Source organism: Blastocystis hominis, assembly GCF_000151665.1.
Source record: "Blastocystis hominis, Singapore isolate B (sub-type 7) whole genome shotgun sequence assembly, scaffold_8".
Lineage (NCBI taxonomy): Eukaryota > Bigyra > Opalinata > Blastocystidae > Blastocystis > Blastocystis hominis.
Window position 1 is genome coordinate 143,236 of NW_013171867.1, and position 17,609 is coordinate 160,844.

Consider the following 17,609-nt stretch of genomic DNA (forward strand, 5'->3'; position numbering starts at 1 on the left):
GACTTTGAACACGAGTCCATCGAACTGTTTAATTCCGTTTGTTTTCCATTCATTCGCAAGTATATTATATCTATAAGTAAATATATGACAATAGAATAAGTAGATTACTTGTTAATCTCTGTGTTTCTTGAAGCATAAACAAGCGATAAAACGAAGCAGTATAGAATGAGAGACATAATTGATAATGGAATGAGTGGATATAGAATACAGAAAGGAATAAATATATATATAAATGTATATGAATGTTATATAATAATGTTGAGTTCTGTTATAATTAAACATAGATGTCAGTTTACTGGAAATCAATGAATACAAGTAGAATTATGTATTATAAGCATACCATTACGATTCCCTGCCTTGAACAACATGTGTGTGATCGCTAACTTGAAATCTATAGATTACAGTATAGTAAAACGCTAAGCAGTATCAAAAGTCCACTCCAAATCACAAGAAATTTGGTGAAAGGGGCTGATATCCCTCCTCATTCATCGAGTGATGCCAACAAACATAATAATCACCTTCATAAAGTACATCAGCTTTTTCGTCCAGCAATACTTCGTTGTATGCAAAATCCTTACAAATCACTTGAAGAGTTCCTCCAACTTCCAACTTAAAACGTAGTGTTAACTGTTGTTGTCCTCTAGGTCGTCTACAGTCTTCTGGATTTATAAACTGCCAAGACTCGACCTCTGTACATTTCTCAATATCAACCAATTCTTGTCCCTCATCATCTTCACATTGATAAACACTGATATTAATTCTTTCAGGATAGTCATCGCAATTACAAAACATTTTCTCTGCGGAAGTACAAGGAATAGTCGTTCCTTTGCTTAGAATAATTGCCACTTGGTCATTTCCAGATTTTAGTCCATAAGAAATTGCAATAGGCTCTGTCATGCTCATTTTTGTTTTTTTATCGTTCATAATGAGCGCTAATTCATAAGCTCCTTGAGAAACACAGTTCATTGAATCGATTTTCTCAAATAGTTTTCGTTTAAATTGCTCCTTATATAGTAACTGACGGAAAGCCACCAATTGAGAAGAACCTCCAACTAATAGAATGTGTGACAGTACACCTGACTTTTGACTTGGCTTGTCTGTAATGTAATGAAGAGGCTTTAGTACTGCAGATTCCATGCAATTCATAATTGCTTCAGTTACTTCCCTAAATGGAATTTCAATGGTCTCAATCTCAGTAGTTAAGTAGGATACATCGATTTCGTATGTAAGGTGTTCATTCTTCCTTAAAAAGCCTTCATAATTGTCATCATCCTTAGTCTTCATATTGACTGCTATCTTGACTTCTTCACAAATGTTCCTTAGTCTCGCCAGTTTTCGTACAGTTCCTTTCTTCGATTTGTCGATTACAACATCATAGCCATCCCTCAATTTAGCTAAAACAAGATCCATTATTGCATTATCTATATCATTTCCTCCTAGGCATGGATTTCCAGCGTTATCTTCAACTTTAAATCTGCCATTTCCCAAATATCGGATCACAGAAAAGTCTAAAGTGCCGCCTCCAAAATCAACTACAAATACATTGGTGTCTTTTTTTAACGTAGGAAAGAGTCCTTTCACTGCAGTTTTACACCATGATAATCCTGCAGCTGTTGGCTCAGTGATCATTTTGTCGATTTTTAAACCTGCTTTCTCTGCAGCTTTACGAATTGCTTTTACTTGGTTATCAAGGAAATTAGCTGGCCTTGTTACATAAGCTTTGGCAAATGTTCGTTCACAAATTGCTTCAGCACTTGCTTTTATCCACTTAAATAATTCGCAGGCAACATCTATGCAACTTACCATCTTCGATTCATCTTCACTCACAACAAAATATGGATAACCATCATCTCCACGAACAACATCACATCCAAATATATCCTTCTTTTCCAATTTCAAATACTCGTCATATGTTTTTCCAATCAATCGTTTTACACACGAAACTACAAAATGACCAGGTTTACCCATATTAAGTTTTGCTGGTTTTCCTACTTTCACTCCCTTGTCAGTATATTCAACAAATGAAGGAAAAGAGTAATCCCCTGAGCCTTGATTGTTCCATAACTGTACTCTATTTTTGTTATTGAATGCACATGCAGTAGAGTTGGTAGTACCAAAATCGATTGCTAAGATCTCTTCCATCTCTGTAAAATTAACAATACAAAATATGTGGTCACTTTTTGTGAAACTCCCTCAGTTTCCTCAAATAACAATTCGTTTTACACAAAACTGCTGTCTTTTTGTTTTTTAAATCAAAGATCAAGCTAATACAAAAGTCGCCTACTAGTATTACTGTCGCACAAACAATATTATTTCTCTAAGAGTTTTGGAGAGCCTGTTACAATAAATACTTGCAGAAACAATGCTTCTGATAACAAACAGTTCATTCCCAACCACTTGACGTAGGAATATGGAAGTTCTCTGAAGGTAATGTTCTCCTCCGCTCTCGAATTTCTTCTCTTCTTCTCTCCTCTCTTCTTTTTCGATGCAGTCGCCTCTCAGCATTACGATAGTCTTCCATGTCCTTTTCATAAATACACGTATTTCCATGGTCACTATCACATCTATAAATATCTTTATCAATCTTCACATTATCAGCGGCAACATCGGAATCATCATCATCATCATCATCATCGCTGTTTCGGCTCTGCACTTCTCTTTTCATATCGCTCTCCGAAATACTGACCTCCTCCGCTTCCATCTGCTTGTACTTCCCATTCTGCAAAAACTCATCGCGATCATTCCTCTGCTGATACACAAGATCGAGTGTGCCTTGTTTCTTCTGCTGCTCCTCGATTTCCTTTATCATCCTCGCGATCTCCTGCGGCGAATGATTCTACTGAGTAGCCCGCAGCGGTCCTACAGTGTCGATAATGTCCATTCCAGTGAGCAAAAACAGCGACAAAATCGGTTTGGGGCATTTCAAGCGAGGAATCAGCTCTGGATTCTCGATCAGCTTCTGCCGAAGCTTCTGGATCTCCTGAATCGTGTATTTCTGGCAGTTCGCTTCGTATTCTTTCTCGGAGAGATAGACATGCTTCGGAGCGAAGAGCTTGTTCCATCTGCACCTCACAAACCCGATCAAATCGAACAATCGCGAAGTGATTGCGCTGATTCTCTTCATCAGGACGAAGAAAACGGGGAAGGACAGCAGCGAGAACGTCACCGACGCCGTCGAATTCATGATCAGCGTGAAGGAAATCACTTTCAATCCCCAGCGAACCGTGTCGAACAGCGACGTGGGCTGCGCTTGCGGCCCCGAAAACACTTTCATTCGGACGAGCAGCACGCCGATAAACGCGAAAACGGCCATGTAGACGAACACTAATTGGTAGTGTTCCACGACGAACTTCCAAATGAACGTCTGGAACCAGTGGCGGAAGAAGGAAGTGAGGCCGACCGAGTATGTGACGGCTGCGACGCCCATCGCGGCGTTGTTGGAGCCGTATCGCTTGATAACGAAGAAGAGGATGAGGAGAATGCCGAAGAGGGCGGAGAGAGAGGCTGCGGTGAAATAGTAGAAGCCTTTGGATTGGCTGAGACTGTGCATGAGGGAGGGGAGAGAAGAAGCAACCGGTTCGAAAAGGCGAAGAGGAAGAAGCCAAGAACGAGACGGAGTGGGAAACCGTAATCGAATTCTGGATAAGGAGGAAAGCGCAGAACGTACCGTATCGTCTGGAAACGGTTATTTCCATGTAGCCTCCTTCGGTACCCTGCCTGAGCATATACTGGAAGCAAGTGGGCCCATAGGGAGACAAATAAAACTCGGTTTGCTTCTTTGTAGCGTCTTCTCGTGAATCGTAGAGCGCGTTCATGTTAAAATCGTAATCCCTATGGTAGTCACATTTTTGAAAATCCATACTCCCACACTTTACCTATCAAAAAAGTAAATGCTCGAATCAAGTTGCTATCTGGGCTGTCGATCCGATAGGAAAGTTCCCTGTATGAGTAGGGGACGGTTACAACCATAACATTCCAAATATCAAGTGGCGACCATGATCCTTTGATGCAGTATTTTGTATGCTTATTCGGCCCCACCTATATAAAGATATTCCAAATGGGGCCGTACTTCTATATCTTCCGTTATAGTTCTTGCAGATCCTTCGGTAAATAAGAATAAAAATACAAGTGAGAATATAGCCAATGCATTTAAACTACTACACACTCTCATTGTATTTTCGTTATGTATTTTTCTTTACATATGACCTGGCTATCAGTCTCTAAGATTACACACTCTCTACCTAAGTGAAGCCTTTTTAGCTCAGTTGGTAGAGCACCCGCCTTGTAAGCGGAAGGTCCTGGGTTCGATTCCCAGAGGGGGCATTCTCTATCTATTGTTTCGGCTGCTCTTCCCTACTATTTTTGTTTGTACCTGTGAAATGCTCTCTCGCTTTTCACTCCTGAGACAGGCTGCTCCCAATCCAATTTTGCTGAGGAGAGGCTTTTCTTCCTTGCTATCCACTCCCGCTGCCTCCAAGTCTTTTTCTCCTTGTGCTCTGAGGAGTATGCGATTGGGACAGACTATTTGCCGTCGAGAATTCGCTTCCTCGGGCTCCACTTGGAATTTCCCCTCCAGAACGCTCGCGTTTTTTGCCCTTTCGTCGTTGGGCATCGTGGGAGGCTTTTACGTAATGTCCTACTCAATGAAGGTATTTGTACTATTTGCTTTTGAGTGTAGCGCTCCAATATCTATGCGGAAACGATGAATATTGTAGAAAGATGTCCTCTTGTAACAGATATCACGGGAACTCCTGTGGAAGAGAAGGGTTTGATCAAAGGTAAGATGGCGCACGGAGTAGCCGACATGCACTTTCTAGCGAAGGGGCCGAAGGGGGATGTGCACATCTCTCTGACGGGTAGTCGTCTTATGCAGAGTCGTAATCCTCAGGAAAGCTCCGGAAGGACAGCAAGGTGGACTACGACCTTGTTTCCGTCGACGTTCACTCTTCTTCCAACAAAAACCAACCGATAAAGCTTGTGGAAGGGGGGAATGTGATTGTGCCTTTAGTGGAAGCTGTTCGTTCTTTGTAGTATGTGTTTGCTTATCTATAGCCTATTTCCGTAGTTGCTGCCGAAGAACCTGCCGATCCAGAAGCGAAGAGTAATGCAGCGGCTACCGCCCCAAAACAGTACGGATTCCTGCTCGACAAGCCGTGGTACTATCGAGTGGGTCTTGCGGTGGCGTGCGGCGTGGTTCTGGGCGTCATCTCCTCGGTGATGATCATGAGCTTCCGCCAAGCCCCCAAGAACTCCTCCGCCTATCAGAGTTTGCTGTCTCTGCTGAAGGAGAACCCGATCTCGCGCGATCTGCTGGGCGAGAATGTAGCGTTGCAGGACTGGTTGCATGTAGATCAAGAGCGCGGGCGAGCTGGTGGGCAAGAGCGAGGAGAACTGGGCGAACTTCTCCGTGAAGATGAGCGGGAAGAAGGGCGCGGGCACTGTGCACTGCCAGGCGTTCCGGCAGGGCGATTCGTGGCGATTCACGGTGGTCTCGCTGGACAGCGCAGGGAAGCGCGTCTATCTGTGCAAGTGGCTTGTTTTCTCGAACAAACACACGACAAAGCGGAAAGTTTCCAAGGGCAATTTGATTAAATCTTGGAATAAGGTACGGACTTCATGATGTTGATGTTCTTCTTTCCTCCTCTGACGGCGCTGCGAGCACGGACCTTCTTCTTGTCGCTGCGGAACTTGATGACGATGACGACCACAATGATCAGCACGACCACAGCCACGATGATCAACGTAAGGAACGTGTTCTCGTTCATGCACACACCGATCGTCATTCCCCACTCGGGCTCGTTCTTGCCCATTCGGCAGGTGCGGCGCAGCGTTCCCGACGAGCCCTCCACCGCGCAGTCGTACGTCGCCGTCTCGCCGATCGGCGTTCGGTCGAACTTCTCGTCCGGCTCGCACCAACCGATCACAATTCGCATCTTGAACGAGGCTCGCGCAGATCCCATGTCGTTGTACGCGGTCACCGTGTAAGTTCTCGAGGCCATCTCCTTCGTCGGGGTGCCAACGATCTCTCCCGATTTCTGGTCGATCGACAGGCCTTCCGGCAGCTGCGGCTGGATGTCGAAGCCGTCGACCAGGCCGTACCAGTCGGGCTTCACGCCGCTGGCCTCCGCGTTGACGTAGATTCTGTACTCCGGCTCCGTGTAGGCGAGGTTGGTGGGAGCGAACTTCTTGCACTTGTCCAGAATGATGTCGCCGAGACGATTATCCTTGCACTCGCGGTACGAATAGCCGTCGTAGTTCTCGGGACACACGCTCACCGATATCTGGCCATCTCCGGTGGACGGATACTCGCCCACGCCCGGACAGAACTTGGTGGTCTCGAAGGGGCAATACGCGAACTCGATCTCATCGATGGTGAAGCCGGAAGGCAGCTGCACGCGGTCGAACACGAACATGAACTGGTTGAAGCCGATCAGACCGTTCGGCACGTTCTTCTCATACCGAGAACGATCCGGGAACCTGGCGCTCTTCATCTGGTCGAACGTGTACCAGACCTTGTCGTCCGCGCGTCTCGCGTAGATCGTGAAGTCGATCTCTCCGTGGTTGCCGTCCGTGTAGATGCGGTACTGGTTGAACAGAAGGCCGTCCAGATTCTCGTAGGTGAAGTTGAAGTAGGTTCCCTGGACCCAGTCCCACGCAATATAGTTCGTAATACTGTTATCGAACAGCGCGTAGGTGTAGCCGCTGGTCGGCGTCGTGCTGTAGTACGAAGCCACGTCGGCGCGCACCGGGGCGCAGTCGCCAGTCGCCAGAACCGCGTTCACGTTGAACTTGCACAGGTCGGTGGTGGCCTGCGTGGAGGTGCGGTGCAGCTCGAAAGCCAGCACGTTCTCACCCGCCTTCGCTCCCTTCAGCTGCAGCGGGATGGAGAACTCGACCAGACCCCAGGTGGAGCGGTCCTGCGTGGCGTCCGTGTCGTACGTGACCTCGGTGGGCATGTTGCTGCGGTACACTCTCGCGCCATTCAGATAGGCCACGATACCCGCGCCATAGTTCACGGCCACGTTCAGCACAGGGTACGTCGTCAAGCTCGGGATGTTGAACTTGTAGCGGAAGTAGCGGGTCTTGCCGTCGTACGCGATGTCGTCGCCGCCTCGCTTCGCCTCCCACTCCGAATCATCGTAGCTAGTCGAGTACCAATTGCGGCTCGCAGCCTTGCCCGCGAAGGACTTCCACTCGGTCTTGTCCTGCGTGGCCACGATGTTGGTACTGAAGGTGTATGTCTTCGAGACAGGTCGCTCCGAGCCGCTAGGAACCGTTCCGAAGCCGAGCGAGTATCCCTGGCTCGTCAGGATGCGGTAGCCGGCGGGCATGCGCCAACCGTCCGTATCGGCGTCCTGGAACTTGAAGGTGTAGATGTCCTTGTCGAGACAGAAGTACTTGTAGTGGAACTGGTTGCTGTACTCCAGTCCGTCCTCCTTCTGATAGACGGGCTCGCCGCTCGCAGAAGCTCCCTTGTACAGATACCAGGTCTGCTCCTTGGGGAACGAGTCCGAGCGAATAATCAGCTCGATCATGGCCTTGTCGCACTCAATGATCTGGAGGAAAAGCACGGTGGTGGAGAGAGTGCCGTTCAGACGACGCGCAGTAATCGTGTGCTGCGTCATCGGATAGAGCGTCACATCCGTTCCGCGAATGATACCCGTGACACTATCGAGAGTGAGGAAGCTAGGAAGCTTGGGAGAGGCCGAGAACTGCTTGTAGTAGTGCGAGTTGGGGTTCAGATCCGTGAAGTCCACGTTCAGATAGCCCGTCGAGTTTCCGTTATAGCTCAGTTCGGGCATTTCGTGGGCAATGGAATCTGCGTACAGAGCGATCTCCATCAGATCGATCGTGCAGAGCGAGCCGGGCGCGGTGAGCTGGCTGAAGCGGTACTTGTTGAAGGGCTTCGTGTTGTAGACCCACACTTCCTTCTGCTGGCCGCGCGACCACCACAGCGAGTCCGTGACATTGTCCAGATCGGTCCAGTCGGCGTCCTCCGGGTTCTTGGCCTGGAACTTCCAAGCGGACGTGGCGTTCTTGTTGTTCTGCGTGCTGGAAACGATCACGTACTTGGAGATCCACTCACGACGGTCGTCGTTGAAGGAGATCTCGACATATCGGTCTTTACTGCACGAAGTGGACGTGTAGAAGGTCGTGGAGGACATATCGAAAAGGTTCTCAACGCCCTGCGCATCCGTAGCCGTCGCAGTGAAGTCGAAGATGCGACCCACGCTCTCGCGACCCGTCAAGTGGAGAGTCGCATCGAAGTCGGAAGTCTTCTGAGACTCCGAAGCGGCAAGCAGCAGAATGGTAATGACGTTCGTTCCCTTCTTCAGGATCTGGTGAACCTCGTTATCCTCAGTGCTCGGAAGAGCAACCGGGAAAGACACACGACGGTACTTCAGTTCATCGTAGCTGTCCGAAGCAGGATCCGTAAGGTTCTCGTTCTCAATATCGATGTGGTTGCGGAACAGCTCGTATCCATTCACCACCACCACGCATCCGTGCTTGTAGCGAATGCCCATTTCAAACATCGATCCTCGAAGGTCATCTTCCAGAGTGAAGCTCTTCTTGTAAAGCTGAATGTGGTTGGAAGACTCCTCGAACTCTCCCTTCTTTCCCTTCTTCCAGTCCTCCGGAACCGTGCTCTGCTTCCAGTCCGAAGGAAGCTCGCCCATCTTGTACGACCACTCGCTTCCGCGAGGAATCGTGTCGCCCAGGTAGAGCGTGATCGAAGGAGAGTAGCCCGAAGCAAGATCGTACTTCCACTTCACGATCGTCACCGTCTCGTCGTCATAAACCGTGTTAATCTTGATGTAGGAGTTCACATCCCACTGGTTCGTCGAAATCTGATCCAGAGACAGCTCATAGAGACCGCTCTCCACGCAGTATCGGTTCTTCACCGTGGTGGATGCCTTCTGGTTCGAGTTCTGCCAGACCGTCTCCACAGCCGCTCCGGTCTTGACGTTGTACAGCGTGTGCGTTTCGTAGGCATAGCCAGAAGAGCCGTACGTGCGCTCCACTTCAATAATCGTCTTGTCACACTCCGTAACAGTCAGCTTGAACGACGCCTCCGTGCTGAAGGGCTTCGAAGCCGAGATGGTGAACGTCTCATCCACAGTGGCGGTGGGAATACCCGTAACCGTGCAGGTAGCGGGGTCGAGCGACAAGCCGGCAGGGAGCGAAGGACGCACCGTGCAAGTGTTGAAGCCATCGTAGATAGGACCCACGTTCACAGAGCTCACACGAGCCGTCGCGCTAACCTGCTCATAGTTCAGCTCCATGCTCTCGGGCACGGCATAGCGACAAGTCAAGAGCGCCATTTCGTTGAAACGAAGATTGCCAGTTTGGGTCTCCTTAATCTCCATGCGCAGAAGCTGGTAGTTCTTCTCGTTCGTCACCAGGTTAAACTGGTTCTCGTCGTTGCTTCCGTACTCCACGCCCTCCTTGTTCAGAAGACGCTCATCGGCCGAGGAAGCTCCCTTCTTTCCTCCGTAAAGAATGAAGGAGGAGGGATGCTGGGTGCGAGAGTAGTACGTGTTGATGCTGAACGCGTTGATCTGAGGAATCCAATTGCTCCACTGGACCTGCACGTAGTGCTCGGCTTCGGTCTCGTACCAAGAGGACGTAACATCGAAATCAAACGCTTTCTGGGGACCATTGTAGGCGCTAACACTCTTGTCACTGTCGGATGTGATCGTGAAGGTCTCATAGCTTCGGTAACAGCCTGCGCAGTAAGCGAGAATCACACACAATCAATCCTACTGGATCCGAAGTCGGCAGTGTAGGGAGCGAGGAACGTTCCGATTCTAAGCGAATGGGAATCCGAATCTGCAAAGTGGAACTCCATAGCAACCACGTTGTTCTCACCCTCCACTTCCAATCCGTTACGAATGATGCTGTGGTGGGTCAGATATCCATAGTCTCCAGTACTCGACGTCGAGGCCGAAACAGCGCCACTACACCTCACCAGTCAGGATCAAATCGTACTCAGGCATGTTATCACGGAACACTTCCTTTCCATTCACATAGATAACCACACCATATTGCAAATAATAAGTCAACTCATAAGCAGCCATGTTCGAAATTCCAGTAAATCGGTGGCGAACATACACGGTTCCCGAATAGTAGGCATTCGTGTTACCCTCAACGGTGTCCCAATCTTCATCGTTGAAACTTGCAACAATCCAGTTCGAGCTGCTCTGAGCCGTATTAGTCACTTGCCAAGAAGAAGATGTTTCAATGAGATACATCACTACAAATTAGAGTCCATAAAAGGCTCATTACGAGCAAAAGTATGTCGCTCTTCAGATTTCTCAGTCATAAATCCAAAATAGACAAGCTGACCATCCGGTCCGAGGATACGAATATAAGCTCCCGCAGACCAGGCATCATTAGCGCTACGCCTCAGAAAATGCACTGTTCATCAAACCTGTCCTTCATAACGAGGGTGTACATGCCGTCTGATGTTTTCCTAATACAATGATAGTAGCTACGGATAGCATTGTTCGTAAAGGTTTCGCTAGTAGCAAGCAAGACATCATTGTGAAGGATTTGGTAAGACTCTTCACTAGCCCATGCAAGTGTCTTCTTTTCAACGCGAATCTCGTACTCACTTGAAGTACAACTATCCACTACGGCAATTACAAAAACTACGGTTAAGAGCCACATGCAGAATAATCTTACGTGCAAATAGCAAAATAGCCTTCATTTTATTGGAAAAAATGGATCGCATTTTAAGGAGTTTCAATGAAATAGTTCATCCAATCCCCTGAAGGAATGCCTGTTACTTACTATTGGCACAGATAAACAATACAGGAATAAGGAAAAGTCTATTGGACTATTCTTATGTCAAGATGAGAAATGATTTGGTGCACTCACTGATCTTTTCGGATATTTTACGAAATGGTGTATACAAGCATTTTACCTGCTCCATATCATCTATTTCGATATAATTGCAAGCGAATTTGTAATGTCTATGCCCTTAATATATTCTCTTCTAAAATTCTATTAATCAATGGACACCCAGGGGTTCATAATATAACCTTGTTCCATTTCCTAATTCTGATTATTGTACTCTTTGTTGAATATTCTTTTCATATAAATATATCTCCTCGCCATTCTGTTTACCTAGTATTTTATCAAGACTGAATGCTAATACACTAGAGGAGTTTGGATAATAAAAGGGGTTAACAAACAGATATTCCAACATGAAAAGGATAGTAGACATGTTTGAAAATAGAGCAGTGACACAATTCACTATGACTTCAGCGCTTTGGATACTTTTAGAAATTTGACGGGTAAATCAAAAAGGAGAACAGCTCAAAAATGTGAAAGTTCCACTGGAAAAGAGAGAAAACTATTAATTCTAGTTGATTTGCTATGTTCCGTATGATTCAACACTCTGTCTTCTTGTACACACTTATACGACATTTTAGCAAATGGTTTGGCTTTGTCAGGGAGAGGAGGGTTATATATATATAGAGAGAGAGAAAATAGTTATTAATAACTCTAAACTGATAAGTATGTACAGTATTGATTCATCTCACTGATTCTCTCAGACTCAGGAATTCGACTCTTTTGCGAATATAATAATAATAAAAACAAAATGGGTTTGCTTAGCCAGTAGCTGTTGTGATAAAATGAATCACTAAGACCAACATGGATTTTCTGTTAATGTCCAGTTTGAATAAGTAGGCATCCTCCATAAATATCGTTGCGCCCCTGATAAATCGATTCTCCTGTTTTTAAAATCTTGTAGAGTCAGATTCTTCCCTTTCTGAATATGATCTGTGATACAAAGAATACGCCCATGATAAAACGAGAAATCAAAAATTGACGCAGTTCATCGTATAGGAACAAAGCCTGCCTAATTAGACAACGACACGTATTATCTCATGCATAAACATAATAAAGATTCAATCAGTAATATATATTGAATCTTCATTTGAAGAAACTATGATATACTAGTCTAGTGTTTCCAAAGAAACACCGATTCACAACACATTTTGTCAATACAACTGCATGTCCATTATTGCTATTTTTCTATTGCTGTAGTAGTAGGTACAAATATGTTATAAACACCAGATAATGACATATTTCGTTTTGAACCTTCTTTTAGAAACAACTAATATCTCGTGAGTGATATCGAGATTAAAAAAGAATGCTATCTAGAAGAGTATAATATGGTTCTTTGGTAAGAGATTGCATACACTCCATCAAGTTAACGAAGCTTTTATTTTTCAGCAAGTTTGCATGCAATAAACTGCTTTTGGTCAGTCGAAATAAGAACAATGATGATTTTAAAAACAAATCTTCTCTATACACTGAAACACTGAAGTTCACTGATAATAATTTAAAAATAGAATTTGTAATGATATCGTTACTGGTAGCTAGTTAGGCCTATTTATCAAAATGGTCTGAAGAAAGGTATACTGTAATAATAGGAATTCACAAATGTGTTGCAAAAATAAAATACGTGATATGATTTCACAGAACAATTCCCATGTGTTCATGCTTTCCAACAATTACAATTCTATCTCCAAAATCATTTGTAATTATGGATTTTTTATATCAATCCATAATAAAAAGATAGAAATCGTAATAGAAACGTAATCGAAGCAATAGGAGTATCATACTTCACTGAAAACGATCTTATGCTATAAGAAAACAAAGGCCATATCCATAAGATGGAAAAAGAAACTATAAAAAGAAAATAAGAAAAAGTATTGGTCAACCTTGCCGGCGATTCTCATTACAAAATATCATTCAAGGAATTAGGAAAATATGGAGAGTTTGCTTTCTAAAAACTATATATATTTTAGATCCGGTTGACGACTCTACGAAATCCAAGTATATACTCTCTGATTACATATATGGAGAAAAGAAGATAATACAAATAGAGGAAGCAAAGTACGAAATCCAGCTTTTTGAGGGAGAGCATTCAGGCGAATACGTAGTTAGTGAAATGAGAGATGAAAGAGTGGATGGTCGCTGCCAGTTATTTGACCATGGTGTTTTGTCTTTGGCCTGGAATATTAGAGATGGAAAACGAGTTGGAGCGATTACCGAGTATGAAAATGGAAAGGTACTGTATAAAAGAAACTGGAACTCAACTGTTTCGGATGAAGAAAAAAGAGTCGTGGAAAATTCAAAAGATGGGTTAGTTTTGACCATTACAATAAAATCTGAATCCGATGGAAGCGATATTGAAATATATAGAGGGAATTTTGATGTGGATATGAATCGAAATGGATACGGTCTAGAATATGACCGAAAGACCGGAAAGGAAAAGGTCGAAGGCTATTGGGAGAAAGACAAGCTTATTCGTATTATTCGGGAATTTGATGTTAAAAAGGGAAGAATGTTCGAATATACGGAAAGTGAAAATGTAAAAGTATGGAATCGGATTCCTGTGTATGTTGGAGGATATTGCTTGAAGAATGGATCATTTGTGAGAAATGGAAAGGGTTGCTTGATCGATGAAGTGAGTGGAGCAGCCATCCGTGAAAGTGAATGGAAAGAGGGAAAAGAAAAAGAAGGAACTGATATGTTTGAAGGATGGTATGTGAAAGGAATGAAAGAAAGTATCCGCAGTGTTTTGAAAAACGAGAAACCCGGAGAAATGAGCTGTGCTCCTGAGGAAGTGCTGAATGTTACTGAGGAGAAGGAAGTGCTGAATGTTACTGAGGAGAAAATAGCGAGTCGTATCCCGGTAATGGAGAGTGTAATTCCTGAAGAGAAGAAGGATGTTTCGGTAAAGAAGAACGTTCCTCCCAAAACGAAGAAGGCTCCGCTTGTGAGCAAGTATTTTGATGATAGTATGATTTCTGCCTATATGCAGCAAATAAAGTCTGTGACCAATACGATCAAAATACCCGAACAACCGAAGGTCGAGGAACCACCCTATCCAGATTTCCAATCGACTCTTTTCCAGATTCCTTCAAAAAGCTACAACGCAACGACTGAGTTGGATTTCTCGAAGTTTGCCAATCTATTATGGATTGAAATCAATGATTATTGCTTTGCTTCCGTCCAAGTCTTCAAGATTGATGGATTGCCCCAGTTAAAGAGCTTGAAAATTGGACGGAATTCGTTTACTAAAGCAAGCGATCCTGACAGTAAAGATGAGTCCAAATCATTCCATGTTTTGAATTGCGAATCATTGGAGTCCATTGAAATCGGAGAGTCCAGTTTCTGTGAATTTGCAGGACAATTTGAATTGGCGAATCTTCCTTCCCTACAGTCCCTCCATATTGGTACAGTTGAAAATGATTCAAACAATTTCGGTTTTAGTTCCTTTGTTGCTCGAAGTATGAGTAATGCCTGATTCTCTAAGAATAGATCTTCCCAAACTAAAGTCGATTGAGTTAGGGAAGGGAGCGTTCCATGATTCTTTATCAACCGTTATCGAAGGTTTGTGTCTTAACTTCAGTCGTAACTTAAATAGACTTTCCTTCCTTAGAAACAGTGAAGCTTGGAAAATACTGCTTTGAAGGAGTTAAGAAAGACGCTTCATGCTCTTTGGTCATGCGTAGTAGGGCGAGATTGGATAAAGATGACCGAATCTAGACCTTCCCTGTTTAAAGTCGTTCAGTTCTGAGGGATGGAGCTTCCGATATGTTCGCGACGTGACAATCGAAAGTATGCCTCACTGAGAATCCTGATTGGTCATAGATTTGCCAAGTTTGCAGGAGGTTAAACTACCGAATTCTTTTAAGATTGTAAAAACAATTGCAATCGAGAGTAGGAGTAAAAATCGTTGCTAATTTCTAGACGTTCATGACCTTCTGGTGGATCTTCTCAAAGGATACATCAAGTAGGAGTCGAATTGTTGAAAGTTCCTGGTGCTATGACTCTCTCTCTATTGTTTGTTGATAATATTCTCTCTGTCTCTCTCTCTTTCTGATTGAATGGAGGGGTTGCCTTCAAAAAGAATTCAAACTACTGCTTCAATAACAGATTCCATATCTCTTCATTTCCATCATTGATATTTTACTCAAAGCATGGGAATGGACTATAGATATTGTAAAACAAGCAGGATTATATCCTGTCCAAATTATAACTTACGTGATACACACAAAATATGATCATTTCGATAATTACTCTATATGTTTGGTGTATAAGTGGGGTCATGGAGTTTGCAATGGAAACAAACTGCTCAGTGCAATGATTAAAAAAGTACAAATGAGTTAAACTATTAGGCCTTTTTTGGTAAACACAGCAATACCCAATAATGAGTAATCCGTATGGAATAGCTTCTCTCTTGCCACATTGAGGTTGAGAAGGTACACGGATCAGAGTTTTCCTATCACACATCCCTATTTTTCTTAACACACTAACAGGATGTTAAAAGCTCTCTATAGCCAAAACGTACCCTACAAAACTCTATGAAATCACAACTATGTGTGTCATATTATTCACTGCGCTGTATTATAACAGCATGTTTACTACATCTCCTTTCACACTTATAATCATGCGATTCGACTAAATGTATTGCTCATACTGATTATTAAGCAAGCACTGTATAATCAGCCATGATCAGTCTACGTTGAAATGCTCATGAATCGAAAGCAGTAAATGTATCTTAAAGGAATTTTAGAATTTCAGCATGATATACACCTTCAATTATCCAAATTCGCATTTTCCAGAAAAAAGCACGCAAAAAATCGGGACTATTTTTGAATGGTCAGGTTGTTCCACTCATTTAGTTTTTTGTGATGATCACTATCTTGGTTTTCTTAATTTTGTCACAGCTGTTATACGCTAAACCTGTATATCCCTGTAACAATGATGGCTATAACCTGTACTTGGCTGATTACCCTTCTAAGTGTGGTGAGAACTGTGATTCATACAGAATGTAGTTTATTGACTCGTTGCCTGATGTATAGGAGATATTATAACAATTTCTTTCACTCGTGTAGCCAGATTGATAAGAAAGCAGAATTCAGAAACTACCCCATGGCCTTCTCTATTTTGTCTGATTTTGACGACCAGCACTTGGAAACAATGATGGATCTCGGTGTGAAATATACCGGTCTTGGTTCTTTTGCTAATCCTGACGACATTAATCAACCTAACTATAGTCGTAACTATACTCCTCGTGATTTGTGTTCTGGTTTTGATAATTTGTCCACATCTAACTCTGTTCCTACCTCATGGGCAAGTTCAATTATTATTGCGGCAGAAGCTGCTCTTCACGACCGGGATCATGATGATGTTACTCTCTCTCTAGCCTATGTATATGAATGTTTGCCAAGGATTAACGAAGTGGCTCTTAGCGATGTATCTCCCACTGAGATTATTGAATTCATCGCAGAAAATGGTTTGATGAGTGAAAATACCTACAACAGGTTGAAGTTAAATGAGGAAGACATTTGCACTGCAGATGCGCCCAAGTTCTATTTTGAAGTGGTGAAGAACGATCTTCCGAACAAGAGCGGATTGATGAACTTCATTGCTGAGGGCAATCCTGTGATTGTGCTGATGGCTCTTGATCTGATTCGTCTGAAGACTGTGAACGATGTGACAGGCGATGACATTTACACGGGAGCTACGGACGAGCCTTCTCTGTACGGTGTGGTGAAGGGATACGATGAGAAGAAATGGACCGTGACCTTCAACGTGGTGCCTTGCGAGAATATCGAGATGAATTTCCCTGTTGTGGATAATGACACGAATGCAAACTATGCTGGAATTGCTGGATATGCTTTCTCTCTCAGCTTAAAGTCCGTACCCACGGAGGAATTCCCGACTGAACTTCCTACCGCTCTTCCATCTACTGAACTTCCTACTACCGAGGCTCCTACCACTGCTGCTCCCACTACTCTTCCTCCTACTGAGGCTCCTACTACTCTTCCTCCCACTGAGGCTCCTACGACTACTGCTCCTACGACTCTTCCTCCTACTGAGGCTCCTACCACTGCTGCTCCCACTACTGCTGCTCCTACCGAGGCGCCTACCACCCAGGCTCCTACGACTGCTGCTCCTACGACTCTTCCTCCTACTGAGGCTCCTACCACCCAGGCTCCCACCACTTTGCCTCCTACTGAGGCTCCCACGACTCCATCTCCTGAAGACGGAAAAGTGACGATTCGCCTTGAGCGTATTTGCGGAACGGTTGCTCCTGAGGAGGAATCCTTTGAAATTTACGAAGGTGTCGATATTGAGAATAGCACACCGCTTCCTGGTGGCCAGACGACGTGTGTAGCTGGAAACACAATCTTGTCTATTAACCCGACCGTGCATACGCTTGTATTAAGAGATTCCGCAGCGAATGGCTGGGACGAAGGCTCGGTTATCCGAATTTGGAAAAATGATTTGCCTATTTTTGACTTTAGAATGGAGTCTGGTCTGCCAGTAACGACATCAACGTTCAGTTTTGGAACCCCTGCTCCTGAAATTCCTGTTGAAATTGTTGTGAATGACACGTTAGGGTCGATTGACAACATTCCTAAGGATGTCACGAAGCTCACGTTCCAGCAAGGCTCCTTCAACGATCTGACATCTCTTGTGCTCAACTTCCCCAAGTTGAAAACTTTGATCTTTGAGGACAACACCTTCAATAATGTAGAATATTTTGGAGATTAATGCTCCTCTTTTGACAGAGC

The 17,609-nt window shown here is 44.4% G+C and overlaps 5 protein-coding genes; 2 read left to right on the plus strand and 3 right to left on the minus strand.

Annotated features, from left to right (window-relative positions):
• Positions 1-444: 444 nt before the first annotated feature.
• GSBLH_T00006873001 (uncharacterized protein) lies at positions 445-2,142 on the minus strand (the record flags this gene model as incomplete). Its single annotated transcript, XM_013043674.1, has 1 exon — positions 445-2,142. One exon carries the CDS (start codon positions 2,140-2,142, stop codon positions 445-447), a length of 1,698 nt encoding a protein of 565 aa, XP_012899128.1.
• Positions 2,143-2,836: 694 nt separating this feature from the next.
• Positions 2,837-3,550, minus strand: GSBLH_T00006874001 (uncharacterized protein; the record flags this gene model as incomplete). The annotated part of the gene is made up of 1 exon (XM_013043675.1): positions 2,837-3,550. The coding sequence occupies one exon, from the start codon at positions 3,548-3,550 to the stop codon at positions 2,837-2,839; it is 714 nt and encodes a 237-aa protein (XP_012899129.1).
• An 824-nt stretch (positions 3,551-4,374) lies between these two features.
• GSBLH_T00004719001 (uncharacterized protein) lies at positions 4,375-5,411 on the plus strand (the record flags this gene model as incomplete). XM_013043676.1 has 5 exons in its annotated part: positions 4,375-4,649; positions 4,679-4,856; positions 4,889-5,016; positions 5,053-5,193; positions 5,229-5,411. Exons 1-5 carry the CDS (start codon positions 4,506-4,508, stop codon positions 5,409-5,411), a joined length of 774 nt encoding a protein of 257 aa, XP_012899130.1. The 5' UTR covers positions 4,375-4,505.
• Positions 5,412-5,557: 146 nt separating this feature from the next.
• On the minus strand, positions 5,558-9,368 carry GSBLH_T00004720001 (uncharacterized protein; the record flags this gene model as incomplete). XM_013043677.1 has 1 exon in its annotated part: positions 5,558-9,368. The coding sequence occupies one exon, from the start codon at positions 9,366-9,368 to the stop codon at positions 5,589-5,591; it is 3,780 nt and encodes a 1,259-aa protein (XP_012899131.1). The 3' UTR covers positions 5,558-5,588.
• A 7,279-nt stretch (positions 9,369-16,647) lies between these two features.
• The window catches only part of GSBLH_T00004721001 (uncharacterized protein), a gene marked incomplete at both ends in the record, with an annotated part of 3,178 nt that continues 2,216 nt past the window's right edge, over positions 16,648-17,609 (plus strand). The window contains one exon of the mRNA XM_013043678.1: positions 16,648-17,201. Within this exon, the coding sequence (XP_012899132.1) occupies positions 16,648-17,201 (554 nt within the window). The remainder of the gene's footprint in view (positions 17,202-17,609) is intronic.